At 40.3% G+C, this 18,056-nt stretch overlaps 1 protein-coding gene across 1 annotated transcript in view; it reads right to left on the reverse strand.

The window, feature by feature from the left end:
• si:dkeyp-14d3.1 (transmembrane protein 132C) overlaps positions 1–18,056 on the reverse strand; it is a 127,936-nt gene that overhangs the window by 95,972 nt on the left and 13,908 nt on the right. Inside the window, exon 2 of the mRNA XM_061671368.1 lies at positions 13,696–14,584. Coding sequence (XP_061527352.1) covers positions 13,696–14,584 — 889 coding nt within the window. The remainder of the gene's footprint in view (positions 1–13,695; positions 14,585–18,056) is intronic.

An 18,056-nucleotide genomic window follows, 5' to 3' on the forward strand; every position in this document is an offset into this window, starting at 1 on the left:
GGTAAATTCTGTAGGTTCTTCTTTACAGTGGAATATGCATCTACAAGGAAGGATTGTGGTGACAAGGACATCCATCTCCATATCTACTAGCGCTGGAGCGGTGGAACCTGTTGTCTTAACTGAAGCAGCATGGATTAAATTGATACACATAGGAGGACGTTACAGGCAGAAAAGAGCAGAGCAACTACTTGGCTGCCGTTGTTGATCAGTCCCTTGTGCAGCACTAATAAGGCCACGACCTCTGACACACGCTCACAAAAAATGGGTTGTTAAATAAGCACAAATCAAGTTCTAAGTACGGCATGTGTGGAAAAGGATTAAATGAGGTTGTGAAATTACTGAGTAAATGTGAGTCTGTTTACTACCTCCAGCAGACTGAAAAAAAAAATTGCAGAGTACTCTGATCTCCGTTCTTTGCCTGATGGAATAATGGCGCTACCTCATGATTCAATTATTTTGAGATGCAACATTTTCCTTAAATTGGTTGCTGAAATAAGATTTCAAAGTGCAAGCCAAATATTACATGATTCCTTCCAAACTTCCTGACACAAATTCTCATCTTTAAGTAGTTTCACATTGTAGATTCTTATTTCTTTTATGAGAACAGGGTCGCGTCCGGTTAATAGCAATTTCTTCCACGGATTATGATGTAAAGAAGGGAGCTGCGATTTGATCATGCAGAGCTGTGCTCTAATTTCCATCTGAGGAGCCAGCACATATTAAAAATGATTTATCAAAATAGCAAACCTGGCCAAAAAAAAAACCCAAAAAACAATTGATGGTATTTCTCTTATATGCGCAATTACTGTTTGTTTCAAACACAATAAAAAAAACATTTAGCTCTGTCACATATTCTACAAGGGCTCTACAACTACAGCACACATTTTACCGGTAAGTATGTTTGCTAGCTACAGACCAAGACCACCAAGTCAGACCAAGATCAATCCAGTTGGAACCTTACAAATCTGTGTAACAGCAGGCGGCGTAGGTGAAAGTCAATTCATGACATTGGAAGACGGGAGAATGACCATTATTGGTGGGGTGTCTAACAATGAATTGAAATCCACTGTATTCACTGATTTTTCCACTCTTTTGTGGTCAAAATGAGTCTGTGACCTGGTTTTAGTTTGACATCTATGCTGTTTGTTGATCGACTGCAAAAGCCTTTGCACAAACGCCAAACTGCTCGCAAAACGGGCGGATTTGAACTCGCCGACCTTGTGCAGCAGTTTCGCCTATTCGTGGGCGAACAATCCAACGCTGGGTGAATTCTGCTTCACAATGATCGGAAGATCAAATGATCTTCCAGCGGCCAATCGGAGCAAAGCTGTTTTCCACATTTAAATTGAGATGATGAGCAATCCTTTCAGAGCAAAGCACATTTACATGTTGAATATTAATGAGAAGTCCGTTTCAACTGGCATGGGTACACCCCGAACTGGGTGCCAGCCAATCGCAGGGCACATATAAACAAACAACCATCCGCACTCACATGCTCACCTACGGGCAATTTAGAGACTTCAATCAACCTACCTTGCATATTTTTGGGATGTGGGAGGAAACCGGAGCGTCCGGAAAAAACCCACGCGGGCACGGGGAGAACACGCAAACTCCACACAGGCGGGGCCGGGGATTGAACCCCGGTCCTCAGAACTGTGAGGCAGACGCTCTAACCAGTCGTCCACCGTGCCGCCTACTGTAAATCCATTAAAAAAAAAAAAAAAAAAAAAGAATGTGATCGAATATACTCCCCAATGATATTAAAGCTTCTTAACAAGAAATGAATGAGGACTGATCAATTGGTTACAATATTTCAATTTGCCAGATGACTTTATAAAATACTGCTTCACAATTAATGGCACAACTCATCCCATTTAACCTTCAATATAATGGAACCATCTCCACGGTGTCCGCTCTCATTAGACTTAAACACATGTCTTCAAACTATCAATGATTATGAATATTTATGACAGAGGGAGAACCGTGTTGATTTTGACAGATGTCCGGAAAATGGCTGATGCAGCTGAAATCAAAGGTGCGTGTTCCTTGTGGATGGGCTGCAGGGCAATTTTTAATGCCACGATCCTCGAATTTTCTTGGATCGTTGTTTGATGTCTTGAAGAAAATCCCATTCATTGTTTGGTCGATTCAATTCATGGCCAAGGATTTGACTAGCAGAGACATGAATTTGTATTAGTATTACAGTATTACAAAAACGCTTTCGCAAATGAAATTGTTGAAACATTCATCAGCATTAATATGAAAAGTGTAGGTGCACATTCTGAGTCTTTCCAAAACTGTTTCACAAAATCTGATCGTGATACTGTCCCCGTCTGGCCAGCCACTCATAAGTAGGCCAACCATGACTACCGCCAACGGACACGGGTGTTTAGGCCTTGAAAAAGGTCTGACTTCTGCCTGATGAATACCTCGTGCTCTAAAATGATTGATGAGCGCAGTTTTAACCCAACAGTTTTAAGGGTTTCATTGGTAAGGAATCGTGTTGGCCGAAGAATTTTAACCTTGAGACGGCAGAGACAAACCATTCATTCTAAATGCCACACTCGTCCTGCCACAGAAGGATATCGATGCCTGCTGCAAGTTTGTAAAAAATTTATTTGGGTTTCGTTTTGGCGGTAAGGCGACAAATCAAATGTTTTGAATTATAGAAGGCGACAAATCACGTGTTTTAAATGATACAAATAACTATAATAATACATGCAGTACAAGTAGCTACAAAGAAATGTGTTTTTCTCAACTCTGACTATGTGCTGCGTCACTCACCTGTGATGGACCGTCAAAGTAAATCATTTAAAAGAGGAAAGAAACACATCTTCTCATATAGGGCCATATTCTCCCGTTTGCACACACCCTGTTCCAAGCGCCTGGACTTGAGTGCTTTTCATTTGCGCATATTCTCCGGTCGAGACTTCTGACACGCGCACTGCGTCCAAGTTGTGAATGAGCGCGGACACACAACAAGAGGCGGGATATATTGACAGCATTGTCTGTGTGGGGATCCTGAAACGTGTACTTTTTTTGAGACTTGTGAATGTCATTGGTAGCTGTGAAAAAGATACAGTTGACCTTAAATTTGAAAATGGTCTATGTACAGTATCCGATGTAGTGTGAAGTTGGCCAGTCAAGACGTGTGGACTACTCCTGCGACATGTTTTTGTTTCGTTTCTTTCATTCTGTATGAAAAAAATCCAATCAAAGCAATTAAATCAGAATACCGTGCTTATAACTGATTGCATTTTTTTTTTAGGTCTATCAATAAAAAAAGGGGGTGTGCCTGCCTCTAGATTAGCAGTCCACAACCTATTTTTGCGCCACGGACCCACTGTTTGACAATTGCTGTTTGACATAGACATATTTTTATAGAGCGTCATGGAGACGTGATCAAAATATTCCAATATGGATTCCAAGCTGTGCTTGCTTGCTTGCTTGTCTTCAATGAGACGATCTTTAGGAAATCTTTTTTTTCGTTGTCCCCCCCCCAAAACCCCAAAGGTTTGTCTTTTAATGTCAGTCGGCACCACGTTTAAGACGTAATCGCTCCTTGCAGTTGTAGGTGAGCATCGTTAACAAACGGGGAAAAAAAGTCCTTCAGCGCAGATATTATTCTCCAAATAATATCTCAGCTAAAATGCTTTAATAGCCACCGCACAGTGGCTCTTTGATCTCACTCGATAAAATATCTTTTGTTTAGTCTCGCAAAATAGATATTAGATTTGATAGCTTTCTGGAAGCTTATTTTACAATATTATTGGTACAGTATGTGTGGAGCGCACTGTAAGTGCATCCAAACTTCAAGTGAAATATGATGTTTGACCATCCCAGGGCGCTTGAGAATACGCGGAAGTGTCATGGTCTGTGTTTTGGTTTGGGTTGTGGTTAGTTTTGTTTCATGTTTTCCCGTGTTCCGTGTCGTTCATGTCGTGTGCTCATTTAGTTGCGTCCACCTGTTCTCGTCAACCTTCTACCTTGTGTCGACCAATCAGCTCCCTCCAGCCGCTCGTGTCTCGTCCAGGTGTTCCTCGTTGTCTCGTCAATCTGTTTGTATTTAGTGCCCTGGTTTCTTTCACTTCTTGTCAGCTCATTGTCGTTGTAGTATGTTGTTGTCAGGTGTCAATGTCAGCTGTCATTGTAGTGCGTCTGTGTCACATGTCAGTTACCTGTAGTTTCAGTAGTCATGTCTTGTTTCCAGTTTTAGGTTTGTTCGAGTGTTTCTTTGTTACTTTGATTATCGGTTTTGGGACTTTTTCTCAAAACCCTTGTTTTGAGCATTGGTTGACCACCATGTCGCGTCCAGGAACTGAATCCAGATCTTATGTCAGCAGCCCGGTCAACGAAGCTGACGAGAAGTGGACCTCGCTTGCTGGGGAAACTGAAGCGCAGTTGAAGTTATGTGTTTACCAATGTTATATCGGTTTGTCACAAAATGCAGATGAACTATATTATTTATAGTTTGTTTTATTTCAAATGTGAATAAAAGCATGTTTGATCTGTTGTCATATCATCCATATATATATATATAAATAAACCATTACCTTTTTAAAGTATTGTACCGTATGTTTTTTTTTTTTTTTTGTCAGTCAATGAATGTAAAGTTAGGGTCGGCCATTTTTCTCACACAGAGCAAGCGCAAAATGCAGGCTCTGACGTTCGATCAATGGAAGTGTATATACTATATACAAGAGGAATTTGGTTTCCAGTCAAATAGTCTAGTCTGAGTGTGTTAATCCAACTTTTAAAAAGTCAAACAGTCAGATAAAGGTGTTTGGGTAATATATGTATGAAATCGATTAAATGCAATGCTTTGGTGCATGTTATTCTACTGCGTGTGTGACTCAGCTGCTACTTTCCTTTCGTGACCATGACATTTATTGTGACTGGGTAAATGCGGTAGCAGTGTAAAAGTGCCACCTTGACGGTAGAATAGCACTAAGCCCATTTACCATTGAACAAACGGCACATTGAAACTCCTCTCCTTTGATTGCATGCCATGTGGGTAGCTCGGATATTTAAAGGGGAAAAAAGAGTGTGATTCGAATGCCCCCTGAAGGGACAATAATGCTCCCAGTTCTTTCATACATTAAAATAAGTGTTCACAGCAATGAATATAAATAAAAGGACAGCAATGTTAATGAAAATAAGTGTGTATCTTTGTAGATGTAAATGTTTTGATACAATTCATGAATAAATTGCCATTTTAGAAAAGGGATTGCGACTGTTATATAGTCTGAATTCAAACATGACTGATGTCTTTGTTCAATTTTCGCAGTTAAGATTTTCTACCAAGGCAAATTGGCACGTCAAAGTAGTCTTGGCAAAGACCGGTGAATGGATTTGAATGGGTCCCTAAACAATATACATTTCCAGTCACTGACTTTGTACTGCCATGCATTTTCCTCTGGCAATTACATTTGGTGCAGGCATTCATGCTCCTCTCAACAAGACTAGTCATCACATTTCCATGCAGCTTCACCGTTGACTCCCTTTTTAAAGCCATACATTAGCATACGCAATTATCAAATGTTCAAATGTGACTAGTGCAAATTGTGATGGATAATGTTACGGGCCTTTCTGCTTGTTGGCATTGTCCCTGTCAGCGTGTTCGTATGCAATATCATGCTGAGCCTCCAAAGAAGCTGGATTATCTTCTCCTCTGCTCACAGATAAACATCTGTGACTCAGTGCAATAAAGGAAATTCTCACACACACACGCGCACATCATCAAAATCATGTCCTCGGTTACAGTGACATAAAAAAAAAAAAAGGCCAAGTGTAGCATTCACCTCCAGAAAGGAAAATTATAATAGAAGCGCATACATACAATGTACCCAACGTCGACAATGTTGTCGCATTACATTGATGAACAGACTGATAATAAACAACAAACAAACTACAAGCAGCTGTTAATCAACAATGGAACACTTACTCTTTATCTTTGCTTTGTTGTTAATTATACCATAAAAGGGGGACTAAATTACAGGCAAACTGCATATCCCCTCAGACAGAAGGCTTCGAACATTCCAATTAGCAACACATTTCATTCGTAAAGGGATGTTCACCTGGCAACAGACGTACCACTGTGCCAGCCACGACATGCTGCTCTCACAACCCAATACTTTGTATTCATTTGCAATATGTTCCAGGCGGTAAAAAGGGAAAGGTCACGACTTAACCTTGAAGTATTCCCCAATAGTTTGACCAAATAAAAAAAAAGAAATTGCAAATACGGCCCCAAAAACAAACATTTTTTTGAAATTACAACTGTCATAATGCACCAGATCAGCATATTGTGTGAAAGGTCAGTGCACCTCTGCAGCCTTCATTTCAACCAGCGTCACAGCGCGCAAATCTGCGTGTGGTTTGAATTGCTCTTTGGCTTTTTGCAACACGAAGAAGAAGAAGAAAGGAGCAGAAAGAAGAAAAAAGAAGAACAAAAGATTAGGATTTACTCTGTTTGTGCTGTTTGACAAGAAGTCGCACCGAGTCAAGACTGCAACATTAGCTAGCCGCTAGCCTGCTACTATGCTAGCCGCATTAGTCTTGTATCTTGTTATTCAAAGACACAGTGCACAGTGGTTATGTATGTTTTAAGGTTTGGGCTTGATTTGAATCGTGTGAAAGTGAACTAGATGCACGAGGTGCATCGGCAACACGTTTAGAACCCTTGCTCATCCTTCATCAAAGCTAAGAAGCTAATTAAAGGGTGATTTATTGTAGGTACTGTAAGCATTTATAATAGATTGTTTTTTGTTTTGAAAGTTGTTAAAAGATTACATTGAAATTCAAGCAACATCCCGGAACGAGGTACCATTGTATTTGTTTTCTACATACATTATATCAACTACCTAACGGGAGGACTTCTGCTGATGTCGGTTCTTAGCAGTTGGTTGAGTTCGAGTTAAAGTTAGGAAGTATTGCTTTGTTGGCTCCGTGTTGCCTTTCAGTTTAGTATTGCTAGCTTTACGCAGGTACCAGTGCGCGCCTTATTGCTACCTGGTATTGGTATTGGTCTGTTGGAGCCATTATCCCTGGAAGGGACTTTGTGTTTTTATATTTCATAACATTGAATGACTTTTGGATTTGCCGTGGAAGTAAAATAGGTAATAGGTAAAATAGGATATAAAAGAAAAGAAGTTGATTTTTATAATTGAGATGAATCATCATAGAAATTGTACATTTGTTGTCAATGCCTACGTCATAGTATGTTCGTTTTTGTTTAAAATGCCACACACTGGCCAGGTATGGCTACTGCACTTAGAAGTGTGCACTCCCTGCAAGGGTCGAGGGTCAAAAGTAAGATGGCCGCCTCAAGCCAGTTGCGTGTGCGTGCTCGGGGCAAACAATGAGAGCATGGGAGCAGGCCTCCCGGCAAGATAAGGTTTTTCAGTGTATTATTTTGAACTTTGAAAGATCATTGTAGTTTGTATATGACCAACTCATCAACCGTCCATAACCCGGTTCTTGACCGCGCCTGAACAAACAAACAAATGGTGAGTGAATGCATGGAAGCCCTGCTGAGACCTGCGCATGCTTTTGAAATGGAAACTTAGGAAATTTGGAGAAATGACACAAACACAATATATTTGTCATTATTCGTCTTTCAAAACTGTTGAATTGTGTGGGTTATATAGCAACTACCTACTATCAACAACTCTAATTAAAAACGGAGTCATGATATGAGAAACTGAAGGAAAAATCATTCAAAGTACATTTAAATAACACTGAAACATCAAGACTATGGATGATAATTAATTATTAGATGGACACTTTGATCCTTGTTCATCTGAGAAATAAAGATAAGTGAAAAGACAGCAGCTTGAATAAAGTGGCCCGTTTAATAGCTCTGAAGAACAGATTATTTAAATGTCATTCTGTGGTTACGCCATGGAAAGACTACAGCTGTGTTTACAATGTAGAACTGTGATCTCTCAGGCACTGTTCTTCTCTTAATATATTCACCAGCAGCGATGTCTTAACCTCGATTAGCCCTCCGGCAGATATTCAAATATTGGTCAACATTCACACATCCTGATAATCCTCATCAAAACACTGGATCAAACACCCGCAAAGTAGTCATGATGACTGAAAGTATTGAGAAAGAACAGAAACTAAAGGGTATTTATTGACTTATTTCCCTTTTTTTAAGTAAGTTACGAATCTGTGGGATCATAGTTCTGCTAGTTCGAGGAAACACATTTTAGCAATAATTTTTGGGGATCAACTACAGAATAAGAAGAAGGGTAAAAAGACAGAAATGAGTTGGATTTTAGACTATATATGTGCACGAAAACAAGAAGAATAGAATGCCATGACAGTACACTAAAGTTTTGTTTGTTTTTTTAAATTGAAATGTTGTTTGAAAAAGTAACGCTTGATAACGTGCTCTCCTTTGGAAGAAAATGCAGCGAAATGAAAGGATTTTTCTAAGATGCAGAAAACATGAGCTCAAATAAGCACACAGTCACGGAAGAACCCAGACCCCAAGCGCTCCATTCGACACACGTTGGCATCACAAACTGAGGATACACGTGAGTCAAGCTTTCACTTCTACTTGGGTACATGCAGACATAACCAGTAGAAGATGGCACAACCACTGCCATTAAACTTCTGATATCTGAACTAGTTCAAACATGCATTTTATATAATTGCAGCAACCATTTCCACCAAGCGTGGTGGACATTATCGCCATCCACAAGACTACACTTATTTCAGACACAAGTACAAAGACTGTGCCCCGAAACCATGGGCTTACAGCTCAGTGCTTCCATTGCTCTTCTTCAGTCTAATGTCCAATTATGGTTAATGAGGAGGATAGGTCGGGCCAACCTAAAATTCGAAAGGAAATTGGTATACAGTACGGTCGTTTGCGCACAGTAAGATTATATCCTTTCTTTTGTTTTTTTACAATTTCTGATTTGTGATGCCAAAACCATAAACTCAGGAGGTGACTTCTTCAAAGCCAACAGGTTGAGAAGCAACACGTTTCATGGATGAAATCTGATTCAGCTCCATGTTCCAACTGTTCAAGTACTCTGGTTTCCCCCCCAAAATCAAATAATAGTTTCTATACTAACTGTGGCTATCTGGATCCAGTCTTTGGGTATTTATCTGTGGGATGTATTAAGTAAGATGGCATCAGCCACTGCAGCTAGACACTGGATCGGTTGGTCATTAAGGCAGATTAAAAACAGTGGGCCACAGAATAGATTCCTGAGGGACGCCACGTAATCTTAATTTTGGACGACACTAACTCGGCACAAGACGCCACATCGGGCCTGATATATAAGGTTTCCACGTGTAAAGAAGGGCGAAAACTGAATTGCTCACTCAAACAGATTTAGAAGCTGATCTACTAAGCGGGCTCAGCCATGATGACATCTGCCAAATGCACAAAATCGCAGCACACTTCATCCCGCTATTGGGGAGGCCCAGAGTGTAATAGTCTTCCATTAACAGACGTCCCCGAGTTGGAACATGCCTCACAGTATTGTCCTTGTCTTGTGGAACACGCTTTTTTTGTTCCGCAGATCTTTACATCATCTTTACCTTAAGCTCAATGTGTGATCGTTTGCTACAATAGGGTGATGTACAAGCAACAAATTGGCAATGTTTGACAGCAATGTACAAACAACACAGAGGAATTTCCTTTTTTTTTTTCTTCCCCCCTCTCAACATGCCACTCGGGACGACAAGGGGAAACGTAGTTTAATACAATTTCCTTCCTTGCATTTAATTTGCATATGAAATGCCTAACACAAAGAAATTATAATTCATTATCAATAGCATTCTACATCTAAACTGCTCGCACAGCAATGCTAGAAAAAAAACCTAATTATGATAATGACTTTTACATTACTTGCAGTATTTATTGGCCTCAATGTCCAAAGCGCTTTTTCAGTGTGTTTTCCTCCATTTCAGTTTCTTGCATCTGTGCAGAATCTGCTGCTGTGCAAAATTGTGTTTACTCATTGAAGGCGTTTTAACCCGCTGATGATAGAATACCTTGTTTTGGCACTGCTTTTTATCTTCAAGCTTTTAAGCAGGGATTGCAAGCTAAATGGGTTGCAGACAAAAATGCACCGTGTACAAATAGTTCATTATTTATTCTTGCCTTTTTTCAAAAGTTAGGTGTGTGAAAAATTCACTCACAATGAAAACGCTGTCTTACTGTATATAAAATTGAGTACAGTGAACCCTCGCTATTCGCAGGGTTTAGAGAGCAAGCCCCGATGAAAATCCTTTCGTGAAAATTTGCGAGTACTGGACACACACCCTAATTTTTTTATAATTGCCTATTTTGATAGTATAAACCACGGGTTGGCAATGAATTATACCAGGGCGCCACGTGAGAAACATACTGAGAAATGCTTGTTGAGGGCCTCACAAAAATTCTTATCTCAATTGCCTTCCATATTCATTTAAAGGAGACATATCGTGCATTTTGAAAACGTCTGTGTTAGACTTGCCAAAGTGATGGTCTGAATCACTTTTGGCAGTGTTGGTGAAGTTAACAGCTGATCAACTGGTAACGGGTGGCTACTCAACTTAAGTTACCTTGCCAAACTACATAGAGTTGTTATTGATGCATACAACTAACTTGAAACATTTTGGGGAGTCTGCTATTAATCAGCCATCGGCGGAGATTCTTTGTGTCAGAAAAATATATGTTCATGTGCCCAAATGCTTTTTTACATCAATACAAATTATACAGTACTTGTCAAATTATTTGAACTATTATGCATATGCTTTATACAAAGAATAAGTGATATACTCTAATGACTCTAATCAGAAAGTGGTCTTTGGGAGACTACATTGAAAGCATTGCAAAACAATCAACAGCAGAATAAACTTAATGCAAATATATATATTTTTTAAATTATTATTAGTGTTATTTTGAGATGACACCTAATGCATCTCACGCAGTTTCTCATAGGAAATACAATTTTGGATTTTCACAACCATGGACACCATCACAAATAAAACCCCTAATATATCGCTGTAGAAAATGTCATTTTAATATTTGGATTCAGCGGCTAACTGAGGCTCAAGGGCAAATGCTGATCGGCATTCTTGCATCAACAAATTCAAAATGATTTGAACAACATAGTGAAGATTAAACCTGCCTAAAACAGGGCCATTAATCCCCTCCATTTAGACCCATTCGCTGGACCTCAGCTTTAATGCCATAATACATGTTTAAAGATAGAAAATGTGTTATATAATCTGCTTTTAAGTGGACAACCTTACTCTCCTAAATGATATCACTTCTCTCCTGTGGATGACATGCATGTAAGAGGATGGGACATGTAATAGAAATGCACTGAGGATGACTCAAGTTTGTCCAACTTTTTGGAAAGACAAAGCCTATAAACTGTCTGTAAAAGATTTGAAGCAACAGAAAATATGTGAAATTTGCGCAAATGTTATTATACAGCAGCGTATATCAGCACATTGGGCTTTTTCTGCATAACTTGAGAAATGAAAAGGAAAGTTGTGGCACTGTGGGAACGCGGATGAGGTTTTCAGACTGCACGACCGACGACATGACACCAACTTCCTTTTCTGCTTTGAATGTGAGCCTGCTAACGTCACGTTTCTTCTACTACTCTTAGTACTCTTTGTAAAAACAAAAAACAAAACTGATCCTTCTTTCATTAAAAAAAAAACAAAAACAAGTCTCGAAAAACACAACAAGCAAAGTATATAATACTTTGGCAGGTTATGATACCTGAATGTCCAAAAGTTTGGGGAAACTTAAAGGCAAATGTTTGTGCAATTTAGGTTTGACTGTATTATAGTCGGTCATGATTTGATTTATTGAAGCATACTAATGGGAAACAAGAAGGTTTTGGCCTTTTGATCTGTTGAAAAACGTGTCGAACTTCTGATCAAAGGAAGATTTTGAGAGGAGCTGAAGGTCTGACTGATTGGCTCCAGCAATCCAGAGCTGCCCGCCTAACAATGGCTGTCACAGAGCTGTGTAGTACACAGGCGATAATGATGTCGTGAATGCGGAGTTTAAAGTCTCCACGCTCTGGTGATTACATTTTCAAACGAACACGTATACAAGGACAGCCTTATCACCTTAGCCCACACAGGCCTTTTCATATCTGTCACTCTCAGATGGCCAACCTGTGCCCGCCCGCTAGGTTGTATGCTGCCCAATAAAAACACCACAGGGATTCCCTCTGTGGCCAGTCTGCTCATTTGACTCGTGGAATAAATCATTCACATCCTCTTACAGTTAACCTTTTTGAAAAAGGAAAGGTTTTATCAGAATCAGAATCATCTTTATTTGCCAAGTATGTCCAAAACACACAAGGAATTTGTCTCCGGTAGTTGGAGCCGCTCTAGTACAATCAGTACAGTCAATTTACAGAACACTTTGGAGACATAAAGACATTGACAAAAAACAATTGTGCAAAAAGATGCAGAGTCCTCGAGCACTGAGAGCAGTTCGAATGACTCATATTGCGATAGTCCGGTGCAAGAGACATGATTTAAAAAGAAAAAGTTGGTAATTACATGAACCAAACGAAGTCTGGCAACTTAGTATCTTGCAAATCAAACTCTCTCAGTTTAGATGTTTTTGTGTTTTCACCTCCTTAAATTCTCAGCCAAAAGCAATGTTTCCTCTTTTTAAGTCAAGAAATCTTCCTTGGCAACACAAAATGAGAATACACAGCTTCCGCCTCAAAACGTATTGAAAGTCTGCTTTTTACTTTACCAACCAAAGCAAAAAGCCTCAGCTTGTTTATCTGTATGTGGAGTAACAAATTGGCTTGACCCCTCACAGCATTGTCTCCCCTGGGTTATAAATGTTCTAAACGAGTGTGATCAAAATCAGCTTCAGTCATTACACTAATGGACATATATTTTAATTAATGACATCCTCATTTCCATCACGTTAATTATCCGGATAATTCTGACTTCGCTGTGCACTGCAATTACCCCCATGAATCCGTATCCAGGCCGTAACCCGGCAACCTTCTATTTCGCTACGGAGTTAGCATTTAATTGAAACGATAAGAAGCAACACCACCACTTAGGTTATGTGCGAGTTGCAGAGGAAACATTGACAACTAAACTTGCATGCTTGCACATAAAGTACACTGGCACAATCTAATGAGCGCAAACTGTCTTAAAAAAAAAAAGAAAAAAAAAAGGCATTTACAAATATTATAGTCAGTTTTGATCCCCACAATCAAAAACGATTGAAGCAATTTATGCTAATATTTAGAGATGCAATAAAAACTGACTACAAGTCTAAAAAGATATTTAGTGTAACTATGTAAAGATTATATGTTTGATCTATTACAATACATTTACATCATGAATAAATGAATTTCTTGCTTGTCTTCTGAATGGCCACACAGCCAATCAGACAGTTCTGTTATTTGTTTTTGTACTTAATTTTGTCAGGCGGCTTCCTTGTGACCCACATTCATTATTTCATGAGGGTAGAATAATAATAACCTTTCTTTGCAGGCACCATTCATGAGCTGAGCTGAGCTAAGAAAAAAAAAAAAAAACACCCGCTGAGAAAACGAAAGCGTCATCAGCTTGGCTAATCATTTGTGACGTACAACACACGTAAATGAAACACACGCATGTGTCATACAATTGGAAGAATGAGGACGTAAGCTACTTCATAATCCCAAAAAGGTTCATCCTTACCTGAGAGTGAACATCTCCACAGAAGAAGAGGCTGACACGGTGACATAGGCTGAGACAGTTTCTCTCTGGCTCACTGGTGTGGCGGGCACCAAAACCATGAAGTTATGATCCAGTCTGTGTTCAGCCAGTTGGAGTGGACTGGGATTCTGGTAGAGTCTCACACCGCCGATCCTTCTTAGAGGCGTGGAAGTATAGGAAGCCAAAAGCCCTTCCTGGCTCGAGCGGAGGAAGTTTTCCTTCTTGGCCTCCTCGGAATGGCACTCGCCTCCCTCTGTGGATTGCAGGATGTAGTAGAGCTCCACTGGGGTGCCCTCAGATACTTCCAGGTTCCTCTGGCGTCCCGGCACCACACTCGGGGGGCTGAACCAGCTGGCCAAAGGCTCCAGCTCGGCCACGCAAAGCCCCAGACCCCCCTGCAGCTGGCAGCTGCCGTGCACCTCTTGGGTCTCGTGAAAGGCAAACATGTGCACACAGGGAAGCTTGTTGATGGCACTGTAGTCATCCCAGTCCCTGCCTGCAATGTAAAATAGAACCTGAACTTTGGGCTTGGCCAGCTGAATCTTGGTATTCATGATAAATGTCTGAACCTTCCAATTCACCGTAAAAAGTGAAGAGGCAGGAAAGGCGCCCGGACTCTGGAGAAGTTCTAAGGGGATTGTCTGCTCCACAGAGAGGGGCCCATAGCTGGAGTTGACTGAGGGCAAACTCCTGGCCTGGTAGATGAAGAAAGACTCAGTGCGCGACATCAGGCTAGAGTTCCTCATGAAGTCTTGATTGCTTTCCTTTAGGAAGAATGCCAAGTCAGTGTTGAGCAGCTGGTAGGTGACGGGAAGGTATGTGGGGATCGAAGTATATCTTTGCAATCCCTCTACCGCTCGGCTGTCGGCCACTGCAGGAAAGAAGAGAGAAGTTGAGTCGAAGCTGTGCTAAGCTCGCTATGAGCGACGGCATGTTGCAGATGGAGATGTAGCAGGTATTTGGATGTACTAAATTGCAGCAAGTATATGCAACATAATCTCTTCATGTAAAGTTGAACCATTCTTGGACAACATTGAAACGATGTATTTTTACTGCATTGATTTCAAACCCTTTTGAGTTTGGTGACTACCGGACATGGGACATATCCAGAAAGTACCCGAACCGAAAGAGCGCCGACTGCATCAGCCGCGCAGATTTTCAGTTACTCCTGCGCCGCCTTGAACAGAGAGAGGCTTCTAAAAAGTCTTTCCAATGTGCTACAGCCGTGTTTAATCCTTAAAGTAATACATAGAAAGAATGTACATAGAAAGTGTACGTATTTGTGTTCAACACCAAAACAATTATTTACTTTCCTGAAAAACGTTTAAAGAACAAAAAAAATAAATCTCTATTGACACGAAAGGTCAATCCAAGTTATATATTGACTTATTCATGAAAAGAAAAGTCCAATATTTTCTGCGGTTGAAACAGATGATGCCACGACCTCCTGGTTGAGGAGCTGTACATGGTACATCAGAAAAGGTCAAATTGATTTAGATATTGTCCAATTTGCTCCGCGATTATACTCTTGCAGCGCAACCTCATCATCTACCACGTGATGTATTTCCACTGATCACTGCTGTAATCGTATGCTGTGACAAAATGCAGCCATTGACCTTAAACCCAAATGCAGTGATGTTCCGACTTGCAGCATCACTTCATTGCTTCAGATCCAGACTGCCTTTGTGGGAAAATGAAATTGGCGCAACAGAGTGACAAACAAGCAGCAGGTTGGAGGTGTTTGTAAACTAGAAGCATCGTTGTAGGCGTTACGGAACATCGCTAACAAATGTGCAGCGAGTGCAAACCCGGACAGGAACAAAGAGTCCCAGGGTAACAACATCGCTACACTTATGTCTCAGCCTTCAAGTCAAGTCAAAGCAAAGCAAAAGGCCCCTGGAATCGAGACCTCACGACCTTTGCTGCAATTGATTGTCTTCACAGCAGATATCTCCTTGTGTGCGCACACGTTAAGTAAACAAAACAGCAGGTATTGGCTTTCAGCGTGTAGGAATGATGTGCCTACCTGAGGTCTATTATGGAACATTAATATCTGGAGCATTGTGCAGCAACCGCTAATCACAGTGAGGTTTTATTTTTAAATCAAAATCAAATCCAATTACCTTTTGAAAGCATTAAATCTACGGTAACCACAATCTCCACTTTTCAGCATGTGATCAAAAAAATCATTACCGCAACAGTAATGAAATTCTGCGAGGGGCGGACCTTTTTTTTTTTTTTTTTTTCCAAGTTCTGCAGGGCCACTGTGATAATACACTGATAATAATGACACCGGCACGGGGGGAAAAATGATCCAGACAAGATGAATCACCCTCCAAACTACTTCAAATTTCAGCACAGTCGTAAATAGAGGGGTTTTTGAAGAAATGTGTGTGGAGCTTATTCAAGAATGTACTACTTTGGTCAAACTGCTGAGCCTACCTATTGCGTTCTACATGCATAATAAGAAAAAGCGCAATCAATTCAATTGTATAATAAGTTAGAATGGCATTGCTGTACTATATTTGGCACCATTTGAAATCAATAAACACAAAGTGGTCAGGTCTGCGCTAAACCTTGTTATTCATCCTTCATTTTTACACACACACAAAAACATCAATTCAGGACCCTAAATGGAGGTATAAATGCAGTCATTTCTGTGTATAGCACAGCATGTAGTACACAAGTCACAGAGCGATTGGAAGCCGTTTCACCTCATATCAGCATAAGCAAACCTTGTTTCGGAAAAGACCCGGAAAATGACAGGGAGACCGCTGCCGCTACGAGAAAATAATAGTCATCGAAAATATCCAATGACCTCAAACGAATATAGTAGGTCCGTCGGTGGTTTGGGACGGCAACTGAAAAATAGAAATCTCAACAACAGAGCACTTTGCAAACACAATATCTATGTGTTGTTGTTATCTTGTAACTATAATGATACTTTCATGCTATCGCTGTTCAACAATTTATCCAAAAAGTGCTACAAAGGGTGAAAAATAATACATATTTTATATGTGCATATATATAATTTAATAATAATCTAATCTAAGAGAAACTCAGTATGATAATTTTGAAGGCAATAAATTCAAAGTGTAATATTAATGGCAATAGTTGGGGAAACGGTTATTAATTATATCGCATTTGCTAGTCATTTTGCTTAAAAAAGAAGGGGTGAAATAATAGCAATATAGGAGAATAGAAATCGAGACAAAAGAGAAAATATCTTATTCAGCATACAAATTGTAATCCACACATGCATAATTAAATCAACCTCTTATGGAATTTAATTGTAAAATAATAACTTGCGTAATGCTGAGCCAGAAAAAAAAAATCAAATGTTAGCATCTGATCATTCCATTCTCTTTGTTAATATGAAAGGACTCCCTCCCCCACGCTACAGTTTTTATAAAAGCACATTTTCTGACCACATTGAAAAGGATTGCCTCGCTAAAGTTTGGTGGTGCGTGCGTCATGAGAACATTGTATATTCCATACATAAGCGCAAACAATTTAGCAGTTACTTGTCTGTGCACAGCACCGCTCCACAGATTGCCTTGGAGCGGTTCAAAAGACTTCCAAGTTCCCCATATTATGGGCTAGACGCTGTTAGAAATTGAAGTGATTCATCCTATGTGAGCCAAATGAATTGATTTTTGAGCTGACATTTTATCATACCAAGATCAGGTCTAATTCTAAAAAATTGTCCACTGCGGGCCGCAGTCGCTCATCCGATAGGACTTCAGAACCGGAGGGTCACTCTTCGGGTCCTGCTTGGGACAAAACAAACCGCGACTAGTTGTCGGAGAGAATCCTGACGCCAGCCAAAGTGCTTCAACCTCAGCCATTGGAAAGGAAAATGCATGAAGCCAGCAAAAAGGTTTGAGGTCTCAGATGAGCGGGAGCTACCAAGCTTCGACATTAACGGTAGCCCGATGGCCCGGTGGCCACTAACTACGTACGTCACTGTGTCGGACCACTACGTACCTCACAGAGGCGGGCCCGACCCAGCCGGTACAAATTTCAGAAACAAATGGGGGCGCACGGTCCGCATACGTCTGCCGAGAGGCGGGGCCTATAAGGTTAAATACAATTATATTATGTAGTCTGTTAAATAGTTATTTCAGCAATGTTATTTGTTTGTTTGCACAGTAGAGTGCTGCTTTGATTTTGACTTTTGACGTCTGCATAATAAATGTTCTAGATTTGCTAAAGGACCATAAAACACATTCAGAAATACTCCCAGTATAAAATTGTTTTGCGATATATACCAATAACGTGAAGGGATTCAGTTAATACCGTGATATGAATTTGAGGCCATATCTCTCCCAGCCCTACATTCT

The sequence above is a fragment of the Phycodurus eques genome, chromosome 3, assembly GCF_024500275.1.
Source record: "Phycodurus eques isolate BA_2022a chromosome 3, UOR_Pequ_1.1, whole genome shotgun sequence".
Taxonomy (NCBI): domain Eukaryota; kingdom Metazoa; phylum Chordata; class Actinopteri; order Syngnathiformes; family Syngnathidae; genus Phycodurus; species Phycodurus eques.